General features: G+C 51.6%; 1 protein-coding gene across 1 annotated transcript in view; it reads left to right on the top strand.

Annotated features, from left to right (window-relative positions):
- The window catches only part of SKAP1 (src kinase associated phosphoprotein 1), a 380,005-nt gene extending 358,968 nt beyond the window's left edge, over nt 1–21,037 (top strand). Inside the window, exons 12-13 of the mRNA XM_029075297.2 lie at nt 18,877–18,985; nt 20,610–21,037. Coding sequence (XP_028931130.1) covers nt 18,877–18,978 — 102 coding nt within the window. The 3' untranslated portion in view covers nt 18,979–18,985; nt 20,610–21,037. The remainder of the gene's footprint in view (nt 1–18,876; nt 18,986–20,609) is intronic.
- The last annotated feature ends 1,054 nt before the right edge of the window (nt 21,038–22,091 follow it).

Raw genomic sequence — 22,091 nt, 5'->3', positions numbered from 1 at the left:
TGTAAGCTCACTGTGGGCAGGGACCGTGTCTGTTCCTTGTTATATCGTACTCTCCCAAGCACTTAGTACACTCTTCGGCACAAAATAAGCGCTCGATAAATACGACTGAATGAACGAATGAGTGAATGAAGCCTGCGGGGCCCCTGCCCACTCAAATGATACAACTAGAGGGGGTGTAATTTTGACCTAACCAAGCAGCCTCCGTTAAAACCCTCCCACCTCCCCCTGGCACCCAACACCTAGAGACCACCCCACCTTGGGAAGCGCCCACATGTCACGGGCGGGCATCTTCCAAGGTAAGGCTCGAGCCGCCAGCGGGGTTTTAGCCGCTCCATCAGAAAAGAGACTGCAAAGGACTCCCACCCAACAGGTTGGAGGTTTGTTTTAGTTGCTTGTCCAGGATCCGCTTGAAAAAAGATATTCAAACCAACAGCTCTTCTGTATTCATTCCTCCTAATTGCATCCGGTTTCCTCCATCCTCCCCCGGTCTGATGAAAGAATTATTATCCAGATTAAGAGGTTGGGGAAAAGGGGAATTAGAGGGGAAAGACTGTGCCTGAGAAAACAGGGGAGTTTTATTCTCGTGCTCTTACTGCACCCTGCTGTTTTTTTATGAAATGCCTGCCTATTGCCCTTTTTCTTACGGTATTCGTTAAGTGCTTACTAGGCACCAGGTACTATACTAAACCCTGGGGTCTGGTCTTGTCTTATGCTGTCAAGTCGTCTCCGACCCTTAGCGATGTCACGGACACATCTCTCCCAGAATGCCCCAACTCCATCTCCAATCGTTCTGGTAGTGGATCCATAGAGTTTTCTCGGTAAAAAATCTGGAAGTGGTTTACCGTCGCCTCCTTCCGAGCAGTGTAAACTTGATTCTCCACCCTTGACTCTCTCCCAGGCCGCTGCTGCCCAGAACAGGTGGGTTTTGACTTGTAGCAGGTGGCCTGCCGCTCGCTAGCCACTGCGCCAAGCTAGGAATGGAATGGACAGGCCTCTGCCTGACTCTCCCTCCCTTAGTCGAGACTGGTAGAGGGCTGGAAACTCTCCAGGGGTGACCCTGAGAGGGTTCCCCTCTCGGGTAGCTACAAGCTAATCAGGTTGGCCACAGTCCATGTCCCACATGGGGTTCACAGACATAATCCTCAATTTACAGATGAGGTAACAGAGATGCGGAGAAGTTAATTGGCTTGTCCAAGGTCCCACAGTAGATGAATGGCAGAGCTGGGGTTAGAATCCAATTCCTTCTGACTCCCAGGTCCAGGATCTAGCCACCAGGCCACGCCGCTCCACCCTGCCCTGCCTTGAATCATGGAAACCTTGGGCTGGGCAGGTAGGAGGCCTAATTATAATAGGATGTAGTAACTGCTTAGGGGTGCAAAACACTGGTCTAAGCGCTAGGAAAATTGCATGGGAAAAAATCCCTGGTAATAGTAATAATAATAATGGTGGTATTTGTTAGGCGCTTACTATGTGCCAGGCACCGTACTAAGTGCTGGGCTAGATACAGGATAATTGGGTTAGTCCAACCCAGCCTGGTCCCAAGGAACTCGCCATCAAAGAATAAGTCTCTCTGCCACGTGGGGTTCACCCTCTTAATCCCCATTTTTTTTACAGATGAGGTAACTGAGGCCGAGAGCAGTGCAGTGACTTTCCCAAGGTCACACAGCAGACAAGTGGCGGAGCCGGGATTAGAACCCTTGACCTGGGTGGAGAGGCCCACGGCCGAGGATCCCGTCCTTTCCGCCTCACTGGCAGGGAACAGGCCGGGAGTGAGGCCCCGAAAATGGCCACGGAGACGGGGCGGCGGGGGGCAACCAGCGGTGCGGCCCGGTGGTCCGCCGGATTGAGAAACTGAGGCCACTGCTTCCCCTCTGGTGCAGTTCCTGGAAAGGGAACCCCAAGAGTTCACCCCCCGACCCCCAGCCTGCGGGCACGACCGCGCGCCGTGAAGAATTGCTGGCCAGTTTTTCAAAAAAAGAAAAAAATCGCCAGGAAAGGGGACTCCACAGTCTTTGTTCGGCAGCAGAGAGGAACTTCTGCCAGTTCACATCCGCCTGACCAATCAGTGGTTAGTTTCTTGTCAGGACCCTTGAGAGTCCTTTAGAGCTTTTTAATTCCAGGAAACCGGATTTCTTTGCCCTGAAATAAGCCTATATGCCTCACAGCTCTTCATTCAAGCATGGAGAATCGAGCGGTCCCTTAGCGTCCAGAAGAATCTACCGGCCCCGCCCGCCCGGGATAGCTGTCACCTCCACGGCTAGAGAATCGGAAGCTTCACGTAGAGCGTCCGGGAAGGGTCTCTGTGCGTGGGGCCGGCCACATCAATAGCCGACCGAGAAATACTGTCCCTCCCTCTCTCACTCCCCCGAAACCAACGAGCCGCTCCTGTGCCCACCTCCCCCCAACCCTTGGAGGGCCTGTGCACTCACTCGTTCAGTCGTATTTATTGAGTGCTTACCATGTGCAAAGCACTGTACTAAGCACTTGGGAGAGTTCAGTACAACAACAAACGGTCACATGCCCTGCTCACCCCGAGCTCACTGTGCACCCCACAGATCTACGTCTTTTCATTTGTGGTCTGTCAGTCTGGGACTTCAGGAATGGCTCTGCTTATCGTTCTGTTGTATGTTCCCAAGCGCTTAGTACAGTCCTCTGCATGGAGTAAGCACTCAGTAAATCCCGGCTCCACCACTTGTCTGCTGTGTGACTTGGGGCAAGTCGTTTCACTTCTCTGGACCTCAGTTCCCTCATCTGAAAAATGGGGATCGAGACTGTGAGCCCCACATGGGAGAGGGACCGCATCCAGCCCGATTTGCTTATATCCACCCCAGCGCTTAGTACAGAGCCTGGCACATAGTAAGCTCTTAACAAATACCACTGATTATTATTATCACTATTACTACACCCAATCATATTTATTGAGCGCTTACTGTGTGCAGAGCACTGTACTAAGCGCTTGGGAGAGTACGTGAAGCAACTTGGCTTAGCGGAAAGAGCCGGGTCTTGGGAGGCAGAGGTCGTGGGTTCTAATCCCGGCTCCACCACTTGTCAGCTCTGTGACCTTGGGCAAATCACTTAACTTCTCTGGGCCTCAGTTCCCTCATCTGTAAAATGGGGATGAAGACTGTGAGCCCCACGTGGGACAACCTGATTATCTTATATCTACCCCAGCACTTAGAACAGTGCTTGGCACATAGTAGGCGCTTAACATATACCAACATTATTGTTATTATTACAACGCAACAATAACCAGACACGTCCCCGCCCACAACGAGCTTCCAGTCATTCCGTGCGATTGAATGAATGAATGACTTAAGGGATATTTAAGCCGAAAAAGATCCCCTCCCCGCCCTCCATCAAGGATCTGGTTCTTTCCGTCCTTTGCTTTGGGGCTCGGGGGTTTTTGAAAGGCTCCTTCTGCCAAAGGGAATGAGCCGTCCCCCCCTCCCTAGCGGCGGGCCGCCACTCCGGGCCACGGCGGGGTTTTAACTCCCTTCAGCGGCTCCAGATTGTGGCGCTTGTGCAGGTTTCCTCACACGTAACCGATGGCTCCTGAGAGCCTTCCTCTCGTAAATTACTTCACACGACGCCCGTGACCACCACAGCATTCGAGTTTGAATAGAGCAGGAAGAAGGTGTTCGAAAGGCCTGTTCACTCAGCTGCATTTTAATTTCCTTTTCAATCTTGTCCCAATTAATTTCACCGAATTAATCTCACAGAAGCAAACTCGGCAGCGTCGAGGCTGCCGTTTCGGCGTGGCGGTCGCTCTGCCTGAACATGAAATAGTAGCTAATATAAAAATCCATCTGGTGGGTTTGAAACCCACGCCGGCTGCCGCTCGGTCCTGTCTGACATCCCAGGCGTCAACAGCGGGGAAGAGTGATTTGGGGGTTAGTAGCCATCAGTAGCTGGCAAGGTTTCAACAACAGGTGTAATCCCCATATCCATCCAGTCTGGGCACCAGGCATGACAGGACAGGTGCTGAATCCTCCCCCGCGAGAGCACCGGGCCCCGCCGAAACACCTTCCCTCTAAAGATCTCCGACGGGCCAGCCTTGCCGTTGGTGTTTACCTCACGGATGGGTATCCGGAGTTCCGGGCCAAGCCCAGGGCAGTAAAACCCAGGAGTTGTGGTTCTTGGCCCCTCTCCTTGACCCGGATCCTCGGGGGGCTTTGAGGACCTGCCCTGAGCGGTGTGGTTACCGTGCGCGCTAACCGTTACCTAGTTCTCATCCCTACTCCGCCGCAGGTCGGCTGTGTGACCTTGGGCAAGGTGTAGGATATCTATAATTCTGTGTATTTATATTGATGCTATCGATGCCTACTTGTTTTTTGTTTTGTTATCCGTCTTCTCCGCTTCTAGACTGTGAGCCCGTTGTTGGGTAGGGATTGTCTCTATTTGTTACTGAAATGTACTTTCCAAGCCCTTAGTACAGCGCTCTGCACACAGTAAGCGCTCAATAAATACATGTGAATGAATGAATGAAAGTCACTTCATGGCTCTGAGCCTCGGTTTCCTCATCTGTAAAATGGGGATTAAGGACTGTGAGCACCATGTGGGGCGGGGACTGGGCCCAACCCAATTATCTTCTGTCGACCCCAGTGCTTAGTACAGTGCCTGGCACCAATCTGATTAAACTGTATCTGCCCCAGCGCTCAGAACAATGTCTGACACATAGTAATCGCTTAATTAGTAATAATAATTACTACAAGAAGAAAAAAGAATAATAAAAATAAGGGTCCTGAAGATCCCCCAAGGAGAGAGGAAAAGAGCAAGAGTCTTGTACCTATCCCAGCACTTAGAACAGGATTTGACACATAGTGAGCGCTTAATAAATGCCATCTAAAAAAATAAGAGGTCAGCATGATTGGCATACATTCATTCATTCAATCGTATTTATTAGTATTAATAATAATAATAGTAATTGTGGTATTTGCTAAGCGCTTACTATGTGCCAGGCACTGTACTAAGTGCTGGGATGGATTCAAGCACATCGGGTTGAACACAGTCCCTGTCCCACGTGGGGCTCACTGTCTCAATCTCCATTTTAAAGATGAGGTAACTGAGGCACAGAGAAGTGAAGTGACTTGCCCAAGGTCACACGGCAGGCAAGTGGCGGAGCCGACATTAGAACCCACGACCTCCTGATTCCCAGGCCTATGCTCTATCTACTATGCCAGGCTGCTTCTCGAGCGCTCACTGTGTGCGGGGCACTGAGCCGAGCACTTGGGAGAGTACAGTACGGCATGCCGGAGGGGCGGCGGGTGGGCGCAGTGAAATCAGGTCCTTCTGAGGTTCACCGGGCCTTGCGGTCGAAGGGCCCCATTTGGCATCAGCGGCAAGAGTTTGGGCCTGACCACCGTGGTCGGTGACGGGAGAGCGTGCTCACCACCCGGCACCGTGCCGTCCTTCGCCCTCGAGGACGCTATGAAGGTTGGTGGTCGTGGGGCGTTGACTCAAGCTTGGCATCAAACGCGGGGCGCTGCTCAGAACGAGCGGGCCCACGCGGACACCCTCGCCTGCGCATCGGCCGGCCTAGCGGCTCGGAGCGGTGCCGCTCCTCGATCGGATCCCGGTCGCGTTCCGATTTCTCCCGTCGCGTCTGGGCCGCTGTTCGGTTGCCCCTATCTCGGAGGGTTGGGTTTTTTCCAACCAAGGGCTCTCCGCTCACACCTCCCCCAGCAAGGGCGGCTGAGAGAATGCAGACCGTGCCCCTCCTCATCACCCCCACCTCTCCAGGAGTGATTTGTATGTTATAATTATCATCGGGATGCTGTAATACTTCCTATTTTTAAGTGGGCTTAGTTAGATGAGGCAACAACCCCATAAAAGCCGATAAGTTAATTCTCTCAATTGCTTTAAATGAAAGATTTTTTTTTTCCCTCCCCCCATTTCCGGGCTCTGAGGGAAAGGAGGTGTTTGGTGACATCTAGTGTCTATTCAAGTCTTCCTCGAGCACCATTTCTTCCCCCCTGTTCTGCTCAGGGGAGGCGAGGATGGGGGAGAGATGGGGGGAGCGGGGAGGAGGGGTATTGATGCCGGCTAGGGTGGAGGTACGCGGGGGTGAGAGTCCATGTCCGAATGGCATGAGGAAGCTGATCAATGCTTGTCAAATAGCTATTATCCACCTCTGACCTAACCAGAGAGGGCTACTATCGGAAAATGGCCTAGCCCGGCTTATTTATGACCGTGCGGAGGAGAAGTGGGAGCCTTGCCCGCCCCCCGCCCCCCAGCCCCCCACCGGGTTCCTTGTTAACAAGCAGCTCGGGCCTAGGTCCGCGGTGACGAAGATGATGATGATGGTGGTGTCTGGGGTGTTTCTTCTCATTAATAACCCCTAGGGGAGGCCACCAAGTTGGGAAGATGGGAATGGGCCGCGGGGTCAGCCGGGAGGCAACGGTCAGACACCGGTCAAATTCAGTCGAGCCCATTCCTTTCCCCCAGACAGGAACCAATCGTCTAGAACAAACCCTGGCAGCCTCATTCCTTCCAGGTAATTTTTATAAATGAGGGGACACCCATTCCAGGAGAGGACAAAAGGGGGTGAGCGGGTGTGTGTATGTGTGTGTGCGTGTGTGTGTGTGTGTCTGTGTGTAAACCTGCTCACAGGAGGCAAAATTGCCCATCAGATCTGTCTGCTGGCTGTCAGGCCGGTCTTTACGAACTCCTAAAGGAATGGGCTGAAAACAGCCTTTCTCCCCCCCGGGAAGCCTCCCTCTCCCAAACCCTCGTCGCCCGCGGGACCCTGGACTTCTCATCCCCTTTTCCCCGCTTCTTGAATCGGGGGGGAAACGCGGCCCGTCTTGCTCCAGACCAGACAATCGGCCCCCCGCGACTCCCACCCCGAATAAGGGTTTTCTCGAGAAGCACGTAAACCGCCGTGGGGTTGGGTTCTCGCTCAGAACCGCCCGTTGCTTCGCAAACTCCAGTGGAAAAAAAATCCGAGCCATTTATTTTACAGTGAATTTATAACAAATGCCGTTAAAGGCTTCGTCTTTTGACAGAGGTAATAATAAATTTACTGTTAAAGACGGTAGTTTAATTCCTTATACCTCCAATACTGCACAGAATAAACTATATTCATCACTGAGTAATTTTTTACCACATAAATCTTTAAAACTAACCAGTGAAGGCTGTTGAGGCTGAAATATTGTGAATTTATTAGATATGCCCATGTAGTATTGGATTCGGAGGTTTCCATTCGAATATATTACGGGGGAAATTTGTGTCTTTAACTGTGACATTCCCTCCATTTTCCGCCGCCAGTATTATAACAGCGGCTCCTCCAGAGTCAACTCTGTGTTGATTAGACAGAGATTTAGTAATGAACTCTTCACATATCTGCCAAAGAGACTGCTTGACATTTCACGGAGGTGCCCGGTTGGAAATGGGCTGCAAAAGCTTTGTTTGCTTATAATTGTATTTTATTTTATACATACGAGAATCCTATCCGTTGCCAAAATTCCATAGAAATGTATAGATTCACTCCGCTAACCGTTTTAATCGCTCCCATTAGTTATAACTTATTCCGGTGCCGTCCTCCACTGAGATCGCGAGCCGCCTGTGGGACGAGGACCGGATCTGAATTGTTTGATTTTACGTTTACTCCAGGGCTTAGCACCGTGCCAGGTCCATAAGAAATACAGTGATAGTGTCGGTAATAATATCAATAATAATAGACTGGAGAGATAGTAAGGGAAATATAAACTCATCTCTCTCATTAGGGGACAGGAACTTCCAAATGGAGCCAGTCTGATCTGTGTGGGGAGATTTGGGATCATTGGCGTGGACCCATGCAGCAATCAAACCTGTAGGAAAAGATCCTCCGGATGGCCAGATCGGGTCGGGCAGACAATAGCCTGATAAAACGTCATAAAGCTGACTTTGAAAGGCTTTTAGGGTTCAATATGGTACATTCAGGATGGGAAACTAGTATTTTTTCAAATCTTAAAAAAAAAAATCCATTGACCATCTCAAATTTTGATGAAAATCTCTTTCTGACAGCCGAGGGGCATATGCTGAACCTTTCTCCTGATTTGCCGAGAAAATGACATCTAAACCCACCCACTGATGATTCCAAATTGTAATGTCCTCTCCAGTTTAATTAAGGAATCATTAATATTGTTGGAGTGAAAAATATTTGATTTGGGGGCTGCAGGAATTTGCACCGAAGCCTTTTCGACCTCCCGACCCTCCAGCTCTGTTCCTCTTCCCTCCTCCCTTCACTCCACCCCACGCTCCTCTCGAAAGAAGGAGGAGTTCCAAACTGGAACTTTCGGGGGACGCTGTGCGCATTAAGATTAAAGGAATAAAATAAAATCGGGTGCTAACTGTTAAGCACGGAGAAAGTCTCCCAGCAACATGATCCTGCAGCCATCAGAATAATTGTTAGAAGACAGAACCTGCTCGAAAGATAAGAGTAACTCCGGCAATTAATATTCAGCGATTTCACATTACAGTCAGAGTGAAGCATTTCTCTTTGTGATGCAGCTCATAAGCAAGTCAGACTGAGAGCTGTGCTTCTTTGTGTGTGTGTGTGTGTGTGTGTGTGTGTGTGTGTGTGTGTGTGTGCAAGCAAGGATATGTGTTGTGGCTTTTTGTTTGTTTTTGTTTTTTGCAAAGCTGCTCCATCTGTAAATGAACAAACATCTTGATTTTATAGCTATTTGCTTTGTAAAACTGAGAAATGAAACAAAAATTACTGGATGCCTAAGTAAGACTTTAATTCCGAATTCATTTACGCCGTAGTTTGTGCGGTTGTCACAAACCATAATGCAGTATTTAATTAAAATAACAGAAGTGCATCTAGATATGTCCTAGGGTAGCTATCACCAAATTATAGCCTGTGCCACCCGTATTTTATTTATGAAACAGCCGATTCTAAGGTGCAGAGAAGCCGATGCGGAAGAGGAAAGATTTTCAGCCGGCCTCTTTTCCGATGCCACGGTTTCTTTGCCAATCTCTCGGGTCCCTCCCTTTGAGTCGGGACCGTCCGACAGGGGCCTTTAACTCAGCGGAGGGTCTCTCCTCGTCTCCCTACCTCTCGTTTTTTCAACCACTGACCTCCTCCCCTCCAAGACCTCTGGCTTTGAAATCCCCCGTCGGTTATCACGGAAAGGGGTAGGTTAGGGTGGATAGAAACCAGCGGTCCAAGAGAATGGCCCAGCTTGGACACTTGGACGTGGATTCCGGGTGGGTCTCGAAAGCAGACACCTCTGAACTCCTTGGGCATGTGATTGGACCAGTCTGTTACCTCTTGCCTGCTTTTCTCTCCCCCCTGCCCTCACCTAGGGATACGTTTTAGAGTTTACCCGCTCACTTGCTCCATAGGTCGTACTGGGTGGACGCTGGTGGGAAGAGACACCGTTCTTTTTTCATAAACTGGCGGCATCTATCTTCCACGCACCCACCATCCATCTCCCCGTCCGTGTTGGCCGCCCCAGCCGCCTCCTTGTCTGCAGAATTACGTTCGGCCGGGGCCCGATTTATAGGAAATAAATAATGAAAATGGAAGGGTCCGAGAAAGATAATCGAAACATTCAGATTGTGATTTTTCACTGTATTTTTCCCCCGAACGGAGAGCCGGCGAACGAGGAGATGCCCTAGAAAGGTGCGGGAGACGGGGCGGGACTCTTTTCAGGGACCCAAATCTGAAAAGAAAGGCTTATTCTGCCGAAACCCATAAGACCAGCCCAACCGCAGCTCTACTTTTAAAGTCTCCTTCCCTCTCCCCTTGCGCTTCGGCCTCCCCCGTGCCTGGACGTCGCCGAGCGAAAGCCGTTTAGAAAAGGACCAGATGTGATGCCGATCATTCCCCCTTTCCTTCCGCCTACCGTTGGCGCGATTACAGGTATCGCCTTCTGTTTTCTGCTAAGGCAACTCGGAGAATTATGGAACGGAAGGAAATCAGGACGGTGACCTTTTTTAGGGGGAGCGGCCCTGGGGGTCACTGTCTAAAGATACTCCAGCACCAGGATCACCTGACCGCTGCTCCATTCCGCAGCGAGGGACTTCCGGAGAGCTGGGGCTCCTCACGGCTTGTAATTATTGGAGCCCCTTTCACAGGTCACATGGAAAGTTAACTTCAATGGCTGCTAATTTCCTTCCAACAAGGAGTGCGGGACGGGAAACCACCAGAAATAATTGGATTCCAAACAAATTTAGGAATTGAGTCTGTTAGCAAGCAAATAAAAATGTCCTTTTTGGAAGGCGGAAGGTGAGGTGGGAAGACTGGCCCTTTGTTTTGTTTTGTTTTTTGGTGTGGGTTTTTTGGGGGTGTTTTGTTTTGTTTTTTTGCCTCTCCCCCCGCAACTTTGTCATTAAAGTTGCACCTACAGCTAGAAGTTTGTCCGTGAAAAATGGTCATTTTGTTTCTCTGCTCAAAGAATGTTATTAAAATGCTAATTTAAAAGAAAAAGGAGTTAAATATCTAGCGATGGTGCAGTCTAATTGCAGCCATAATGAGCTCTCTAAATGTGAGTGCCCCTGACACACACAGAGCATAAACAGCCAGTAAACAGATCATTAGTACCCACGTTCATTTATTCTGGCGACCTTACCATGACCCCACCGAGGGTAGGGTGAAAAGCAGGTGGATCTGGCTGTGACACCCCCTAGAGGGATCCAGGAAATGAAGCTATAAGCGGTTGCCATGGAAACACCTCTGTGTGCAGATGATGTAACACACCGACAGGCTGTAGGGCTTCGCAACTGGGACGCTGCCTCTCCCTCGCCAGAACAATCTTGAGGATTAAATTATTCATTTCTTTAATTCACCAAGCGAAAGGAATCCTAATTTTCCTGGCGGCCCACAACTCTTTCCCATTTGTCTGGGAGCCGCGGCGGAGCCGTGGCTTCCCCGCTCCCCTCTCTTCCCCTCGGCCCTCTCCCCCCGACCCCCGGGCCCCCACCACCGCCGGCCTGAAAATGCCTCCCCGGCAAGATTTGGCGGGTTGCAGGGGTGTTCTGTGTTGGTGGGGACGGACGGGGGAGATGAGCACGGTAACTTGGTGAAAAATCTCTGGCTCCTAGTGGAAGAAAGCCCGACACCTGTCTTTCCCCTCTCTGGAGGGATGTGGTCAAAAGGAGAGTCAGAAGCTCTTCCCCTTTTGGGTCGGTTGGTCTGGGACGGAAGGCACGCCTGTCTTGGACTTCGCCGAGGGTAGGGGAAGGCCTCTATGCCCGATGGGTCAATTTGATACCGACTGTGAACCCGGTGCCTGGATCGTATAAGCGAAGTGCGGGGAAGAAAGAAATGAGGGTCTTCCCTAGACACGTGCGCGAGGGCGTGCTCACCCCCCCGCACACAAGAGCGTTGCTGATTGAGAGACTCGAGATTAATCAGAGTAATTCTTTGGAGAATGATTCTACTCCGTCCTAGGCCGTTTCGCCCCACACAACCCCAGTAACATCCTTGTGGCCAGAGTAGAAGAACTTCTTTTCCTTTCGTTTTTATTTTTGAAGGCGGGAGGGAGGGGGGCAAGAAACACTATCCTCGGAAATTATTTTAAAATAAAAAATATCCCAGTCTTCATCTCCACCCCCACGCCCCCCGGCCCCGACCCCCGCCACCCCCTTCCCCGTTGCACTTTAGATGAACCTGTGATATTGTAGCAATGGCCCTTGAAGTGCAGTGGGGAGGTGATTTAGGAGAATATTAAAGGCAATGTGGAGATTCAAGGCGCCTCTCTCAGGGAGATCTGGAGAAATACGCAGCACAGATGGGCCGAGCAGATTAAACATTTCCGTCACATTGTTTCCAAATTGTGTTGTGGTGCCTGAGGCTGGTACTGCGGTCAGAGCAAAACAGAGCAGTGCAAAGCTGCGCGGCTCAGTTTATGGAATACATATTAATACGGCCGTCTCACATGGCATCACAATCCTATCGGCTCAGAAATGATCCCGTCTTTATTGTTCCCAAATCCCGCGCTCTGCTCCTGCCCCGCTACGGATCCAAATGTCTCTACCCTCTATGGGTGAAGCTCAGACTGGACGTTTCTCCTTCCCCGCTGCCCCATTTCATCCCCACCCGGGCTTTGCTTTTAGCCTCACCCGCCCCGTGTTTTTCTTTCCTTAAGTCGAGTGTTCACACACCGGCCGCGTGCCGCACAAGTAACACCACACCAACAGCATCCTGGTTTTTTGCTGCCAGACCTCACACATTCCCCCGTCACATCTGACTCTCTCTCTGTCTCTCTGTGTCTCTTTTCCTCCCCCCGCCCCCCCAACTTCTTCCCAATCCCCATGAAGCATTCAGGCTTGGAGCTGAACACTTTCCTTGACTCAGTCATTCCCACCCTCCGCCTCATCCGTCCTTCCATTACAAAGCCCCGCTGGAGTCCGCCCATCCGCTACGCCTCTACCAGTGTCTGCCGTCGCTCTGGCCTTACATCGCTCCTCCATCTCCGCCAACCCGCTCCTCAGACTCAACATGGCACTGGCTTTTCCCAAGCTCACTCGTCCCGCTTTTCAGGCGTGCCCCCTGCCATACACCCACACACGCAAACACGCACACGCACGCCCTTTACTGGACTCTTCAAACCCCGTCTCCTCCGCCTCCTGTTCACAGAACCGTGTTGAGCTGGTTCCCGGTAACAACAAATAAATAATGGTTCAACGGGGCAAATTTAATAATTCATTTTTACGATGATTTATTAGACCAAACCGCTGAATAATGAAAGAGGAGAAACTGATAGCCGAGGAACTAAGACAAGGCAAAGAAAAGACGGGCGAGGCCTTCGAGCCGCCTCTGGCTTCCACAGGGTGCCGAATTCTGGGCCTTTTACAGGGCCCAACCTACGGGGATTAAGACTGTGAGCCCCACGTGGGACAACCTGATTCCCTTGTGTCTACCCCAGCGCTTAGAACAGTGCTCGGCACATAGTAAGCGCTTAACAAATACCAGCATTATTATTATTATTATTCTAATTCAGCGTCCCTTCCGCTGACCGTTTCCCCTTCCCCTTTGAAAACGCTTCGCCGTGAAGATCCGTGGCGTCAGAGAGCAGGCACCTGTTTGCCTTGGGTGAGCGATCTCCGCCTCCCCGCCTTGTCTTCCCTGGAGTTTGGAGGTGGTATTCGTCACGAAGCTTGAGCTTCGTTTCATTTTTGACATCCCGAGCGGGCCCCGCCTCTCCGAAAGGGCTCCAGTAGCAAATGGGATTTCCGAGGTATAGGGTCCGTGGCTGACCCGGCGTGATTATCTGCTGTTATCGGCTGACCCGGGAATAACACACAATCTGCCTCATTTACGAATTAGAATTCTCCATTTTTCTAACAATAATGTATGGCCCGCAAGCACTAATAAGGGGAATAAGCAATCATAAACCAATAACTCTGTGATTGATTAGCCTTTCCCGTACATATATCAAACAGTCATTGATCTTCTGTGTTAGGAACTGATTAATTGTCCTCCTAAAGTGGAGTCATGTTGTTTACAAGGGCTAGTGAGACGAGCTCTGAGAGAGAAGGAGAAGAAGAAGGCTTTGGGAGGGTCTCGAATCTTAACAAACGCCAGTCGTTGTTATCTCGGGGGACGGTTTGCACCATTTGGGTTGGGGGTCGAGGCGGGGAGGCGGGAGCCCGACTGGATGGAGAAATTTACTTCCAAGTCAGCAGTTTTCTGTCCCCATCATTCATTCATTCAGTCAATCGTATTTATTGAGCGCTTAGGGTCATAACCAATGCCAGAGCAGCTTTCGCAGAGAGTGCCTGCAAAAACCTCCCTCTGGCAGAAGCAGCGTGGCCTAGCGGAAGGGACCCGGGTCTAGGAGTCAGAGGACCTGAGTTCTAATCCTGGCTCTGCCCTATGCTTGCTGTGCGACCTTGGGCAATTCACTTCACTTCTCTTGGGCATCAGGTTCCCCGTTCTCCCTCCTACTTAGACCCTGAGCCCCACGCGGGACAGGGACTGTGTCCAACCTAATTCACTTCACTCATTCGTATTTATTGAATGCTTGCTGTGTGCAGAGCACTGTACTAAGCACTTGGGAGAGTACGATGCAACAGTAAGCAGACACATTCCCTGCCCGCAGAGAGCTTACAGTCCACCCCAGCGCTTAGAACAGTGTTTGACACGCAGTAAGGGCTTAAATAACATTAAAAAAAAAAACTGCCAGGGGACAGCCTGGCTTCGAGACAGGTACAAAAGTGGCGAAACGCCAAGTCGTTCGATTTCCACCCCTCCCTGCCACCCCACCCACCACCGGACACCGTAGAAGAAAACCAGCTCTCTGCCGGAGAAGATGAATCTATCCATAGTATTTACTGAGCGCTTCCTGTGTGCAGAGCACTGTACTAAGCGCTTGGGGCAGCACGACACAACAGTATAACAGACGCATTCCCTGCCCACAACCAGCCTCTTTCGGGAGCAAGGCCGGTGGTGCCAGAGAGCGGAGCAGAGAGGGACGGGGGTTCGGAATTCCCCTGCCAACCCAGAGGGCGGGATCCTTCCCGAGCAAGGGGAGGGGCGGCCCCGGGCCCGAGAGTCCGGGGGCCGCACCGTCGTCGTCTCTTGGCTCCAGGGAGCGTCCGATCCCATCCGTTGGAGCAGCCGGGGATTCACGGAGCGGAGAGATGGAATTCTCAGCCTAGGACCGAGTGGTCATTTCAGGTCATGCCTGTGCTCCTCCAGGGGAGCAGTGGAAGAGATTATACAAATAAGAACCAGCAGGGAGGAGAGAAATTAAAATGTAGCAATCATGTAGTAGGGGTATTTAATCTCTTTCAGGGCTTATGATAGGCGCCTGCTGTTTTCCCTCTGATATCCCCTGACGCCTACTGACAGGGTATTGTAGCACCATACAGGGACTCAGGGCCCTGTGACAGGAGGAGCGGCGAAGAGGGCCGGGGTGGTCTCGAAGCCGTAAACAGCAACAGGGAAACCACTTGAGGCAGATTCAAGCTGTGCCCGGGCCCGTGGTCGGTGGCCACACTGCTTTTTCGTTTATAGAATTTGCCGTTCTTTTTATGGCAGGTTTGGTATTTTTTCCTCATTGATGGAGATTAGCAGCATAAATCCTTCGATGGCACTGAGCGATCCCCCATAAACGCCCCCGTCGCTTGCCGAGGATGAGAGAGGCGTCGATCTCGGGTCCGCGCTAGGCTCGGCTCATGGCCCCAGGAGCCCCGCTGGCCCAAGGAACCGTTTCTCTCTCTCTCTCTCTCCGTCCCCCTTCCCCTCCCCCGCAAAAGCGTCTGAGGGGTGGGCGAGAAGACGGGGGGAGGCGCTGCCGGGCCTTCGAGAAATTTAGGACCAGAGCCAAACTGCAGCTGGAATCGTGTTTAACGGGAAGCGTTTCTACAACCGGATTTGGGGGGTGGGCGTGGAGAACCCCGACCCACGTGCCTGTGAGCACCTTCGAGTGTGGTGGGCTCCTCCAAGATAGACACCGCAATCTCCCAGGCCACGAGCAGGTCGCCTATCTACCCGCGGTCCGGACGGCAAATTACCGAATCCCCCGGGGGATCGGGCCGGCCCCGGGGTCCCCGGAGCCGTCGATGGTCGGGGAGGGGTCGGCACCCCACTTTTTAGACTTCGGGAATCGGCGGTGACATCCTTTTGGACTTGAGGCGCGTCTTTCCCAACCCCTAGGGATGGGCCAGCCTCACTGGGTTAGAGACGTCGACTCCAGGCAGTCTATTTCCTCTGCCACTCGAAAACTAAAAAAAAACACCAAAAAACCCAAGAATCAGCAAACTTAATAAATTAGTACCTCCAGACAAGAGCAGAGTTCACTCAGATCTGGGGTCTGCTTGGCTGAGCCAGTACTCTCTTCGTTTTAATAGTTTAATAAAAATTAGCATAATTAACGAACATCTGTATGATCCAGAGTGGTGCAATTTGGCACTTGGAAACGAGGGCTTAAACATGATTGCTGTGAGTTTAATGTTGTTTTAATTCTTTTTGGCACTGTGCAGTGAAATAAACGTTTGGTGCTGGTAGTTCTCGGCCGGATCTAATTTGCATTTTTCTCCCTTTGATTATGAGCAATTGTGGACTCCCCAGCAATTCATCAAGGCAGAAATTATTTTAAAATACCTCGTGGTGTTCAGACGGAGCCGGAGCAGGAGAAGGGAGTGGAGGTGGAAGGGAAATCTCGGATTTCTTCATCTTGGCAGGGAACGTCCCGGGCCGCTCGGCCCCTGCAGTCCCTAGCCCGAAAGGGATGGGTCAGTGCCCTGGATGAGGTTTCCGGGTTTCGGCAGCGACGCACCAGGCCCCGAGACTCGGCCTCGCCCCTCTTCCTCCATTTTCCGGGGCGTCGAAGGCCCGAGGGTTTATTCTGCTCCTGTCGGCTCTCGCCACTTGTGGAGAACTGCGGGTTCTGCTGACAGCGGGATTCGGCCTTTGCCTCCAGCGAGGTGATGACAGCCCGGGGCCTAAATGTGCCCTGTGGAACCTCAGCTGCTTACAGTCTGCTTCTCCTATCAGGGTAGGATCCCTGCCTGCAGAGACATCCGGTCTAAAGGGAGAAGCCGTACAGTCAGCGGAAAAACCCGGGGTCCCCCCAAACTCCCCTTTTCCCCCCTCCAGGCCTGCCGCATCTGGAAGCCTGCGGTAGGGAAGAAGACATCTGGCGGGTCGAGTCTTACCCGTCTTTTTAAGTGACTTTCATCTGAAAGACCTCAGAACTTACCGCTCCCATTAAAGCCGCGCACGCTACCTGGGAGAAAGCCGAAGGGCTAGGAGGGATAGAGTTTCACGGACGTGAAAGAGGAAAAGAGGGAAAGCCAGAGAGAGAGGGAGGAGGAGAAAGAATGGGAGGGGAGAGATGGCTTCCCTCCTGCTGAAATATCATCCCATAACTAAATACCATTTTAAAAAAAAGGCCAGAAAGTTGGGTGGTTAACAACAAGGTAGGCACAGAGGAACCCCTGTAGGATCCTGTTGAGAGCAACGTAGTTCAGTGGATAGAGCACGGGCCTGGGAGTCAGAGGCCCTGGCTTCTAATCCCGACCTCGCCACACGTCTGCCTTGGGCAAGCCACTTTCTTCTCTGGGCTTCAGTTACCTCATCTTAAAATGGAGATAAAAGTGTGAGCCCCATGTGGAACGGGTACTGTGTCCAACCTGCTTAACTTGTATCTACCCCAGCACTTAGAACAGTGCTTGGCACAGAGTGAGCGCTTAACAAGTACCATAATTATTATTATCATGATGATTTGATTATTATTATTAGAATGGGGAGACTGCGGCATGGTAGCCTGCGGTAGATCAAGGGAGAGGGCTCAAAGAGGAATCTCCTTCCACCCTCACACAAGGCAGATCCAGATGGGCAGAAAGGAAGAAACGGCATTAGCCTGAACCCCTTTTCCTTTGTCAAGTTCGTAATCACAATAAAAAAGGTTCCCGACCCATCATCAGTGGTATTTATTGAGCGCTTACTGTGTGCAGAGCATCGTATTAAGAGCTTGGGAGAGGACAGCCTGCCAGGTGGCTCCGCCATTTGTCTGGTCTTTGACCTTAGGCAAGTACGTTCATTCATTCACTGTCAGTCAATGGTATTTACTGAGCGCTTTCGACGGGTGGAGCACTGTACTAAATGCTTGGAAGAGGACAATACAACAGTAAGCTGATGCGTTCCCTGCAAGTCCCTTCACTTCTGGGCCCTTCACTGACATCATCTGCAAAGTGAGGGTTAAGATTGTGAACCCCAAGTGGGACAGGGACCTTGTCCAACCTGATTAGCTCGCATCTACCCCAGCGCTCAGTAGGGTATTGGAAACGTAATATGCGTCTCACAGATACCATTGAAAACAACCGAGAGCCCCATGAACTCTCCCTACAGGCATCGCTAACGCGGGAGGGGGCCCTAAGGAAGGCAATTCCCTTATGATCTGGAGCTGATCACGATTCCCGGGACTCGATGGGAAATCCCTCCCCGGGACCAGCCGCCCCTCAGACAGGTGGTCCCAATTACAACCCTGTAATACCAGAAATTAAGAGCGTGGGCAGGCCAAAGGGAGCTGCCAGAGAATTCCCAGGTTAAGTGGGTTCAATCTGAAGTGAGCTTGGGTATTAAAAGGGCACCACCTCCGGCTCAGCAGATGCAAAGTGTCCTCGACGCTAAGCAGAGTCTCTGATGTCATCAGTTCTCAATTCCCCCCTGTCCGAAATGGTTTCAATCTGTGCCCGGCCCGGGCAGCGAGACTATAGTTGCGGTGGAGGGAGGGAGTTGATCCACTCTCCTGGATTGCGTTAAGAGTTCGGTCTCTTTAAGGACGTAAGGAATTCCGTTCCCGGGTCAGGTCCGTCACCCCTCCACCTCCTGGGTGGGGATTCGTTCATTCGGTCAATCGTATTTATTGAGCGCTTAATGAGTGCAAAGCGCTTGGGGGAGTACAACACAATAACAGGTACATTCCCTGCCCACAACGAGCTCACAGTCCAGTGGGGGAGACAGACATTAATAGAAATAAAGAAATAAAACATCCAACTCCCTTAACCTTCTCGCTAGTGACCCAGGGTGGACTTGGGTGATCCCAGCTGGTAAATCCAAATAGTAAGGGCTGGCAAGTATCTTCCCCAAAGGATGCTGGGAAGTGGGAGGACTGGCCCTGGGAGCCAAAAGGTCGTGGGTTCTAATCCCGGCTCCGCCACTTGTCTGCCGGGTGACCTTGGCCAAGTCACCTCACTTCTCTGGGCCTCGGCTACCTCATCTGTAAAATGGGGATTGACACCGTGAGCCCCACGTGGGACAGGGACCGTGTCCAACCCGATTCGCTTCTATCCACCCCACCGCTTCATACAACACCTGGCGCGTAGGAAGCGCTTAACAAATACCCCAATTATTATGATGAAGATCGTTATTATTGTCCTTATTATTCAAGGAGATTAACAACCAGTTCCCACCCCGGATGTCTTCTCTGTTTGCAGGAGTATAACATGTTTGGCTGGTGGGTCGGAGAACTGAACAACCTTATTGGGATCGTCCCGAAGGAGTACCTCACAGCCGCTTTTGAGGTGGAAGAAAGATGAAAGCCAGGTACGTGGCACTCCGATCACTGAATCGGGAGATGTTTCCCAGGCCCCCGGCCAGATGCCCCCTCGCCTCTCCCCAGAAAGGGCACCGTTGCCCTCGAAGTACCCACCGAATCCCACCCCTCCAGGTTGTCAACCAGGTGGAGAGGCTGCCAGTGATTGCAGAAGCAGCCTGGCTCAGTGGAAAGAGCCCGGGTTTGGGAGTCAGAGGTCATGGGTTCTAATCCCGGCTCTGCCACTTGTCTGCTGTGTGACTCTGGGCAAGTCATTCACTTCTCTGTGCCTCAGTGACCTCATCTGTAAAATGGGGATTAAAACTGTGAGCTCCATGTGGGACAGCCTGATCACCTTGTATCCCCCCAGTGCTTGGAACAGTGCTTGGCCCATAGTAAGTGCCTAACAAATACCAGTATTATTATTAGTATTATTATTACTATTATTAGAATGTTCCAGCGCCACCTTCTGGTCCGAAATGGGCATGACCAACCTTGGTGATGATGGGAAATGGAGCAGGGTTTTCCAGGCCTGGAAAGGTCCAAACTGAATGGGATGCAAATAGGGAAAACCCTGAGGCACTTCCCAGGGTGTACGTGCGCCGGGAGGACTGGGGGAGTTGAGGAGATAATAATTACAATTATAAAGATGGTATTTGCAAAGCGCTTGGTATGTGCCAAGCACTCTTCCGAGCCCTTGGGTCGATAGGAGGTAATTAGGTTTAGTCACAGTCCCCCTCCCGAGATGGCGCTCACAGTCTTCACCCTCATGTTACGGAGTTGGGAACTGAAGCACAGGGAAGTTAAAGTGTCTTGCTCAAGGTCACACGGCAGACAAGCGGAGGAGCAGGGATTAGAAGCAGCGTGGAAAGAGCCCGGGCTTGGGAGTCAGAGGTCGTGGGTTCTAATCCTGCCTCTGCCACTTGCCTGCTGGGTGACCTTGGGCAAGTCACTTAACTTCTCTGCACCTCACGCCCCCCATCTGCAGAATGGGGATTCAATCGCTGTTCTCCCTCGTACTTAGACTGTGAGCCCCATGTGGGACCTGATTAGCTTATATCTAACCCAGCGTTTAGTTCAGTACTGGGCACATAAGCGCTTAACAAACACCACATGTATTGTTATTATTATGAATAAAGAAGCAGTATAGCATAATGGGTAGAGCACAGGCACGGGAGCCAGAAGCACCTGGGTCCTAATCCCGGATCCGCCACTTGACTGCCGGGTGACCTGGGATGAGTCACTTCACTTCTCTGTGCCTTAGTTACCTCATCTGTAAAAATGGGGATTGAGACCGTGAGCCCCACATGGGACGGGGATTGTGTCCGACCCAATTTACTTGTATCCACCCCAGTGCATAGTATAGTGCCTGGCACACGGTAAACCTTTAACAAACACCACAATTATTATTATTATTAGTCTAGAGGGGACTCCCGAGGACCAGCTTCCCAAGTACCCTATCTTCATTATCCTTCAGAACCCGAACGGTCCGGTGACCCGGGAGCCCAGATTTCTTCCGGTGCAAACACGCTCGGCCCAACTTGCTCTGTCGTTGGTTTGCACGTGTCCATCTTCCCCCACGTAATAAAGATACAAGTTAATCAGGTGTGTTTACGTATCTTTCCCCTCTTCTAGGACACCCACCCCGGTTCTCCTCTCCACGGGCCCCTCACCGGCGCAACTCCACCAGAACCCTGTCCCTCCCCCCGGAGAACGCTAATGCTACGAAATCCTCCCTCTCCTCCGGTCGAGGGAAACGCAAGACTTCAGAGCCGCTGAGCTTAGATTTTATAGCACCGCTGAACGGGCGATGGTACGGGTGGGATGTGGACCGTCGACTAAACGTGTCACCGAGCAGACCCTGAGATATATTCCGCTTCGTGTCCAAGTGCACCTTTGTTCCCGATTCGCAAAGCAGCCGACCGGTCCAACAGCCCCGCCGCTCCTTGTTTGCCCCTGGCTTTTCAGCAGAGTTGAACCAGAAGGAGGGAAGAGGGTAGAGTTGCAGAATGACGCAGCTGGTGGGTTTCGCTCGAAAAGCACAATAAAATTCTGGTTCGGGACCCTGGCCTCCTCCGACCGTTTTCAGTTTCCTCGCCTCTCCCGGGACCTGCGGAAGGGTGATCGGCTCATCCCGTGCACCCTGTGTGAAGCGGGAAAGGGAAACTGAGGGTTGGAGCGGAGAAGTGGGTCGCACACGATTTTTCGGGGGCGGAGTTGGAAGCTGAACTCGGGTTTCCCCTGTTCCGTCGGGCCAGTAGGCCCCCTTCCTTATCCTTCTGTCAAAATTGGATGATTTGGAGGGTTTTTTTTTTGTGGGGTGTGGAGGGAGGGACCTGGTTTTCTCTGAAACACCTCGGGGTCAACTTGGAGGGGAGCGAAGCTCCCGATCTAGGGGACAAACGGGGCACATCATAAAGCCACTCACCGGGTCCTGAGGGGCAGGACCTCTGGGGGATTTGGGGTCCCACTTTGACTTTTCATCAATAATAATAATAATAATTATTATTATTATGGTGCTTGTTAAGCGCTTACTATGGGCCAAGCACTATTCTAAGCACTGGGGTAGATACAAGTTAACCACGTTAGACACAGTCCCTGTCCCAGCTGGAGCTCACAGTCTTAATCCCCATTTTACAGATGAGGGAACTGAGGCCTAGAGATCTCAAGTGATGGAGAAGTGGCACGATGGATAGATCCCGGGCCTGGGAGTCAGAAGGACTTGGGTTCTTATCCCGGCTCTGCCATTTGTCTGCTGTGGGGCCATGGGCAAGTCACTTCTCTGTGCCTCAGTTCCCTCATCTGTCAAATGGGGATGAAGACTGTGAGCCTCACGGGGGACAACCTGATGACCCTGTATCTACCCCGGCGCTTAGAACAGTGCTCTGCACATAGTAAGCGCTTAACAAATACCAACATTAACAACAGACACATTCCCTGCTCACAACAAACTTACACTGTGAGCCCCATGTGGGGCAGGGACAGTGTCCAGTCTACATATTCATTCATTCAATAGTATTTATTGAGCGCTTACTAGGTGCAGAGCACTGTACTAAGCACTTGGAATGAACAAGTCGGCAACAGATAGAGACGGTCCCTGCCGTTTGACGGGCTTAC

The sequence above is a fragment of the Ornithorhynchus anatinus genome, chromosome 11 (genome assembly GCF_004115215.2).
Source record: "Ornithorhynchus anatinus isolate Pmale09 chromosome 11, mOrnAna1.pri.v4, whole genome shotgun sequence".
Taxonomy (NCBI): domain Eukaryota; kingdom Metazoa; phylum Chordata; class Mammalia; order Monotremata; family Ornithorhynchidae; genus Ornithorhynchus; species Ornithorhynchus anatinus.
Note: the sequence above shows the minus strand (reverse complement) of the source record. Positions and strands in the feature narration are given on the sequence as shown.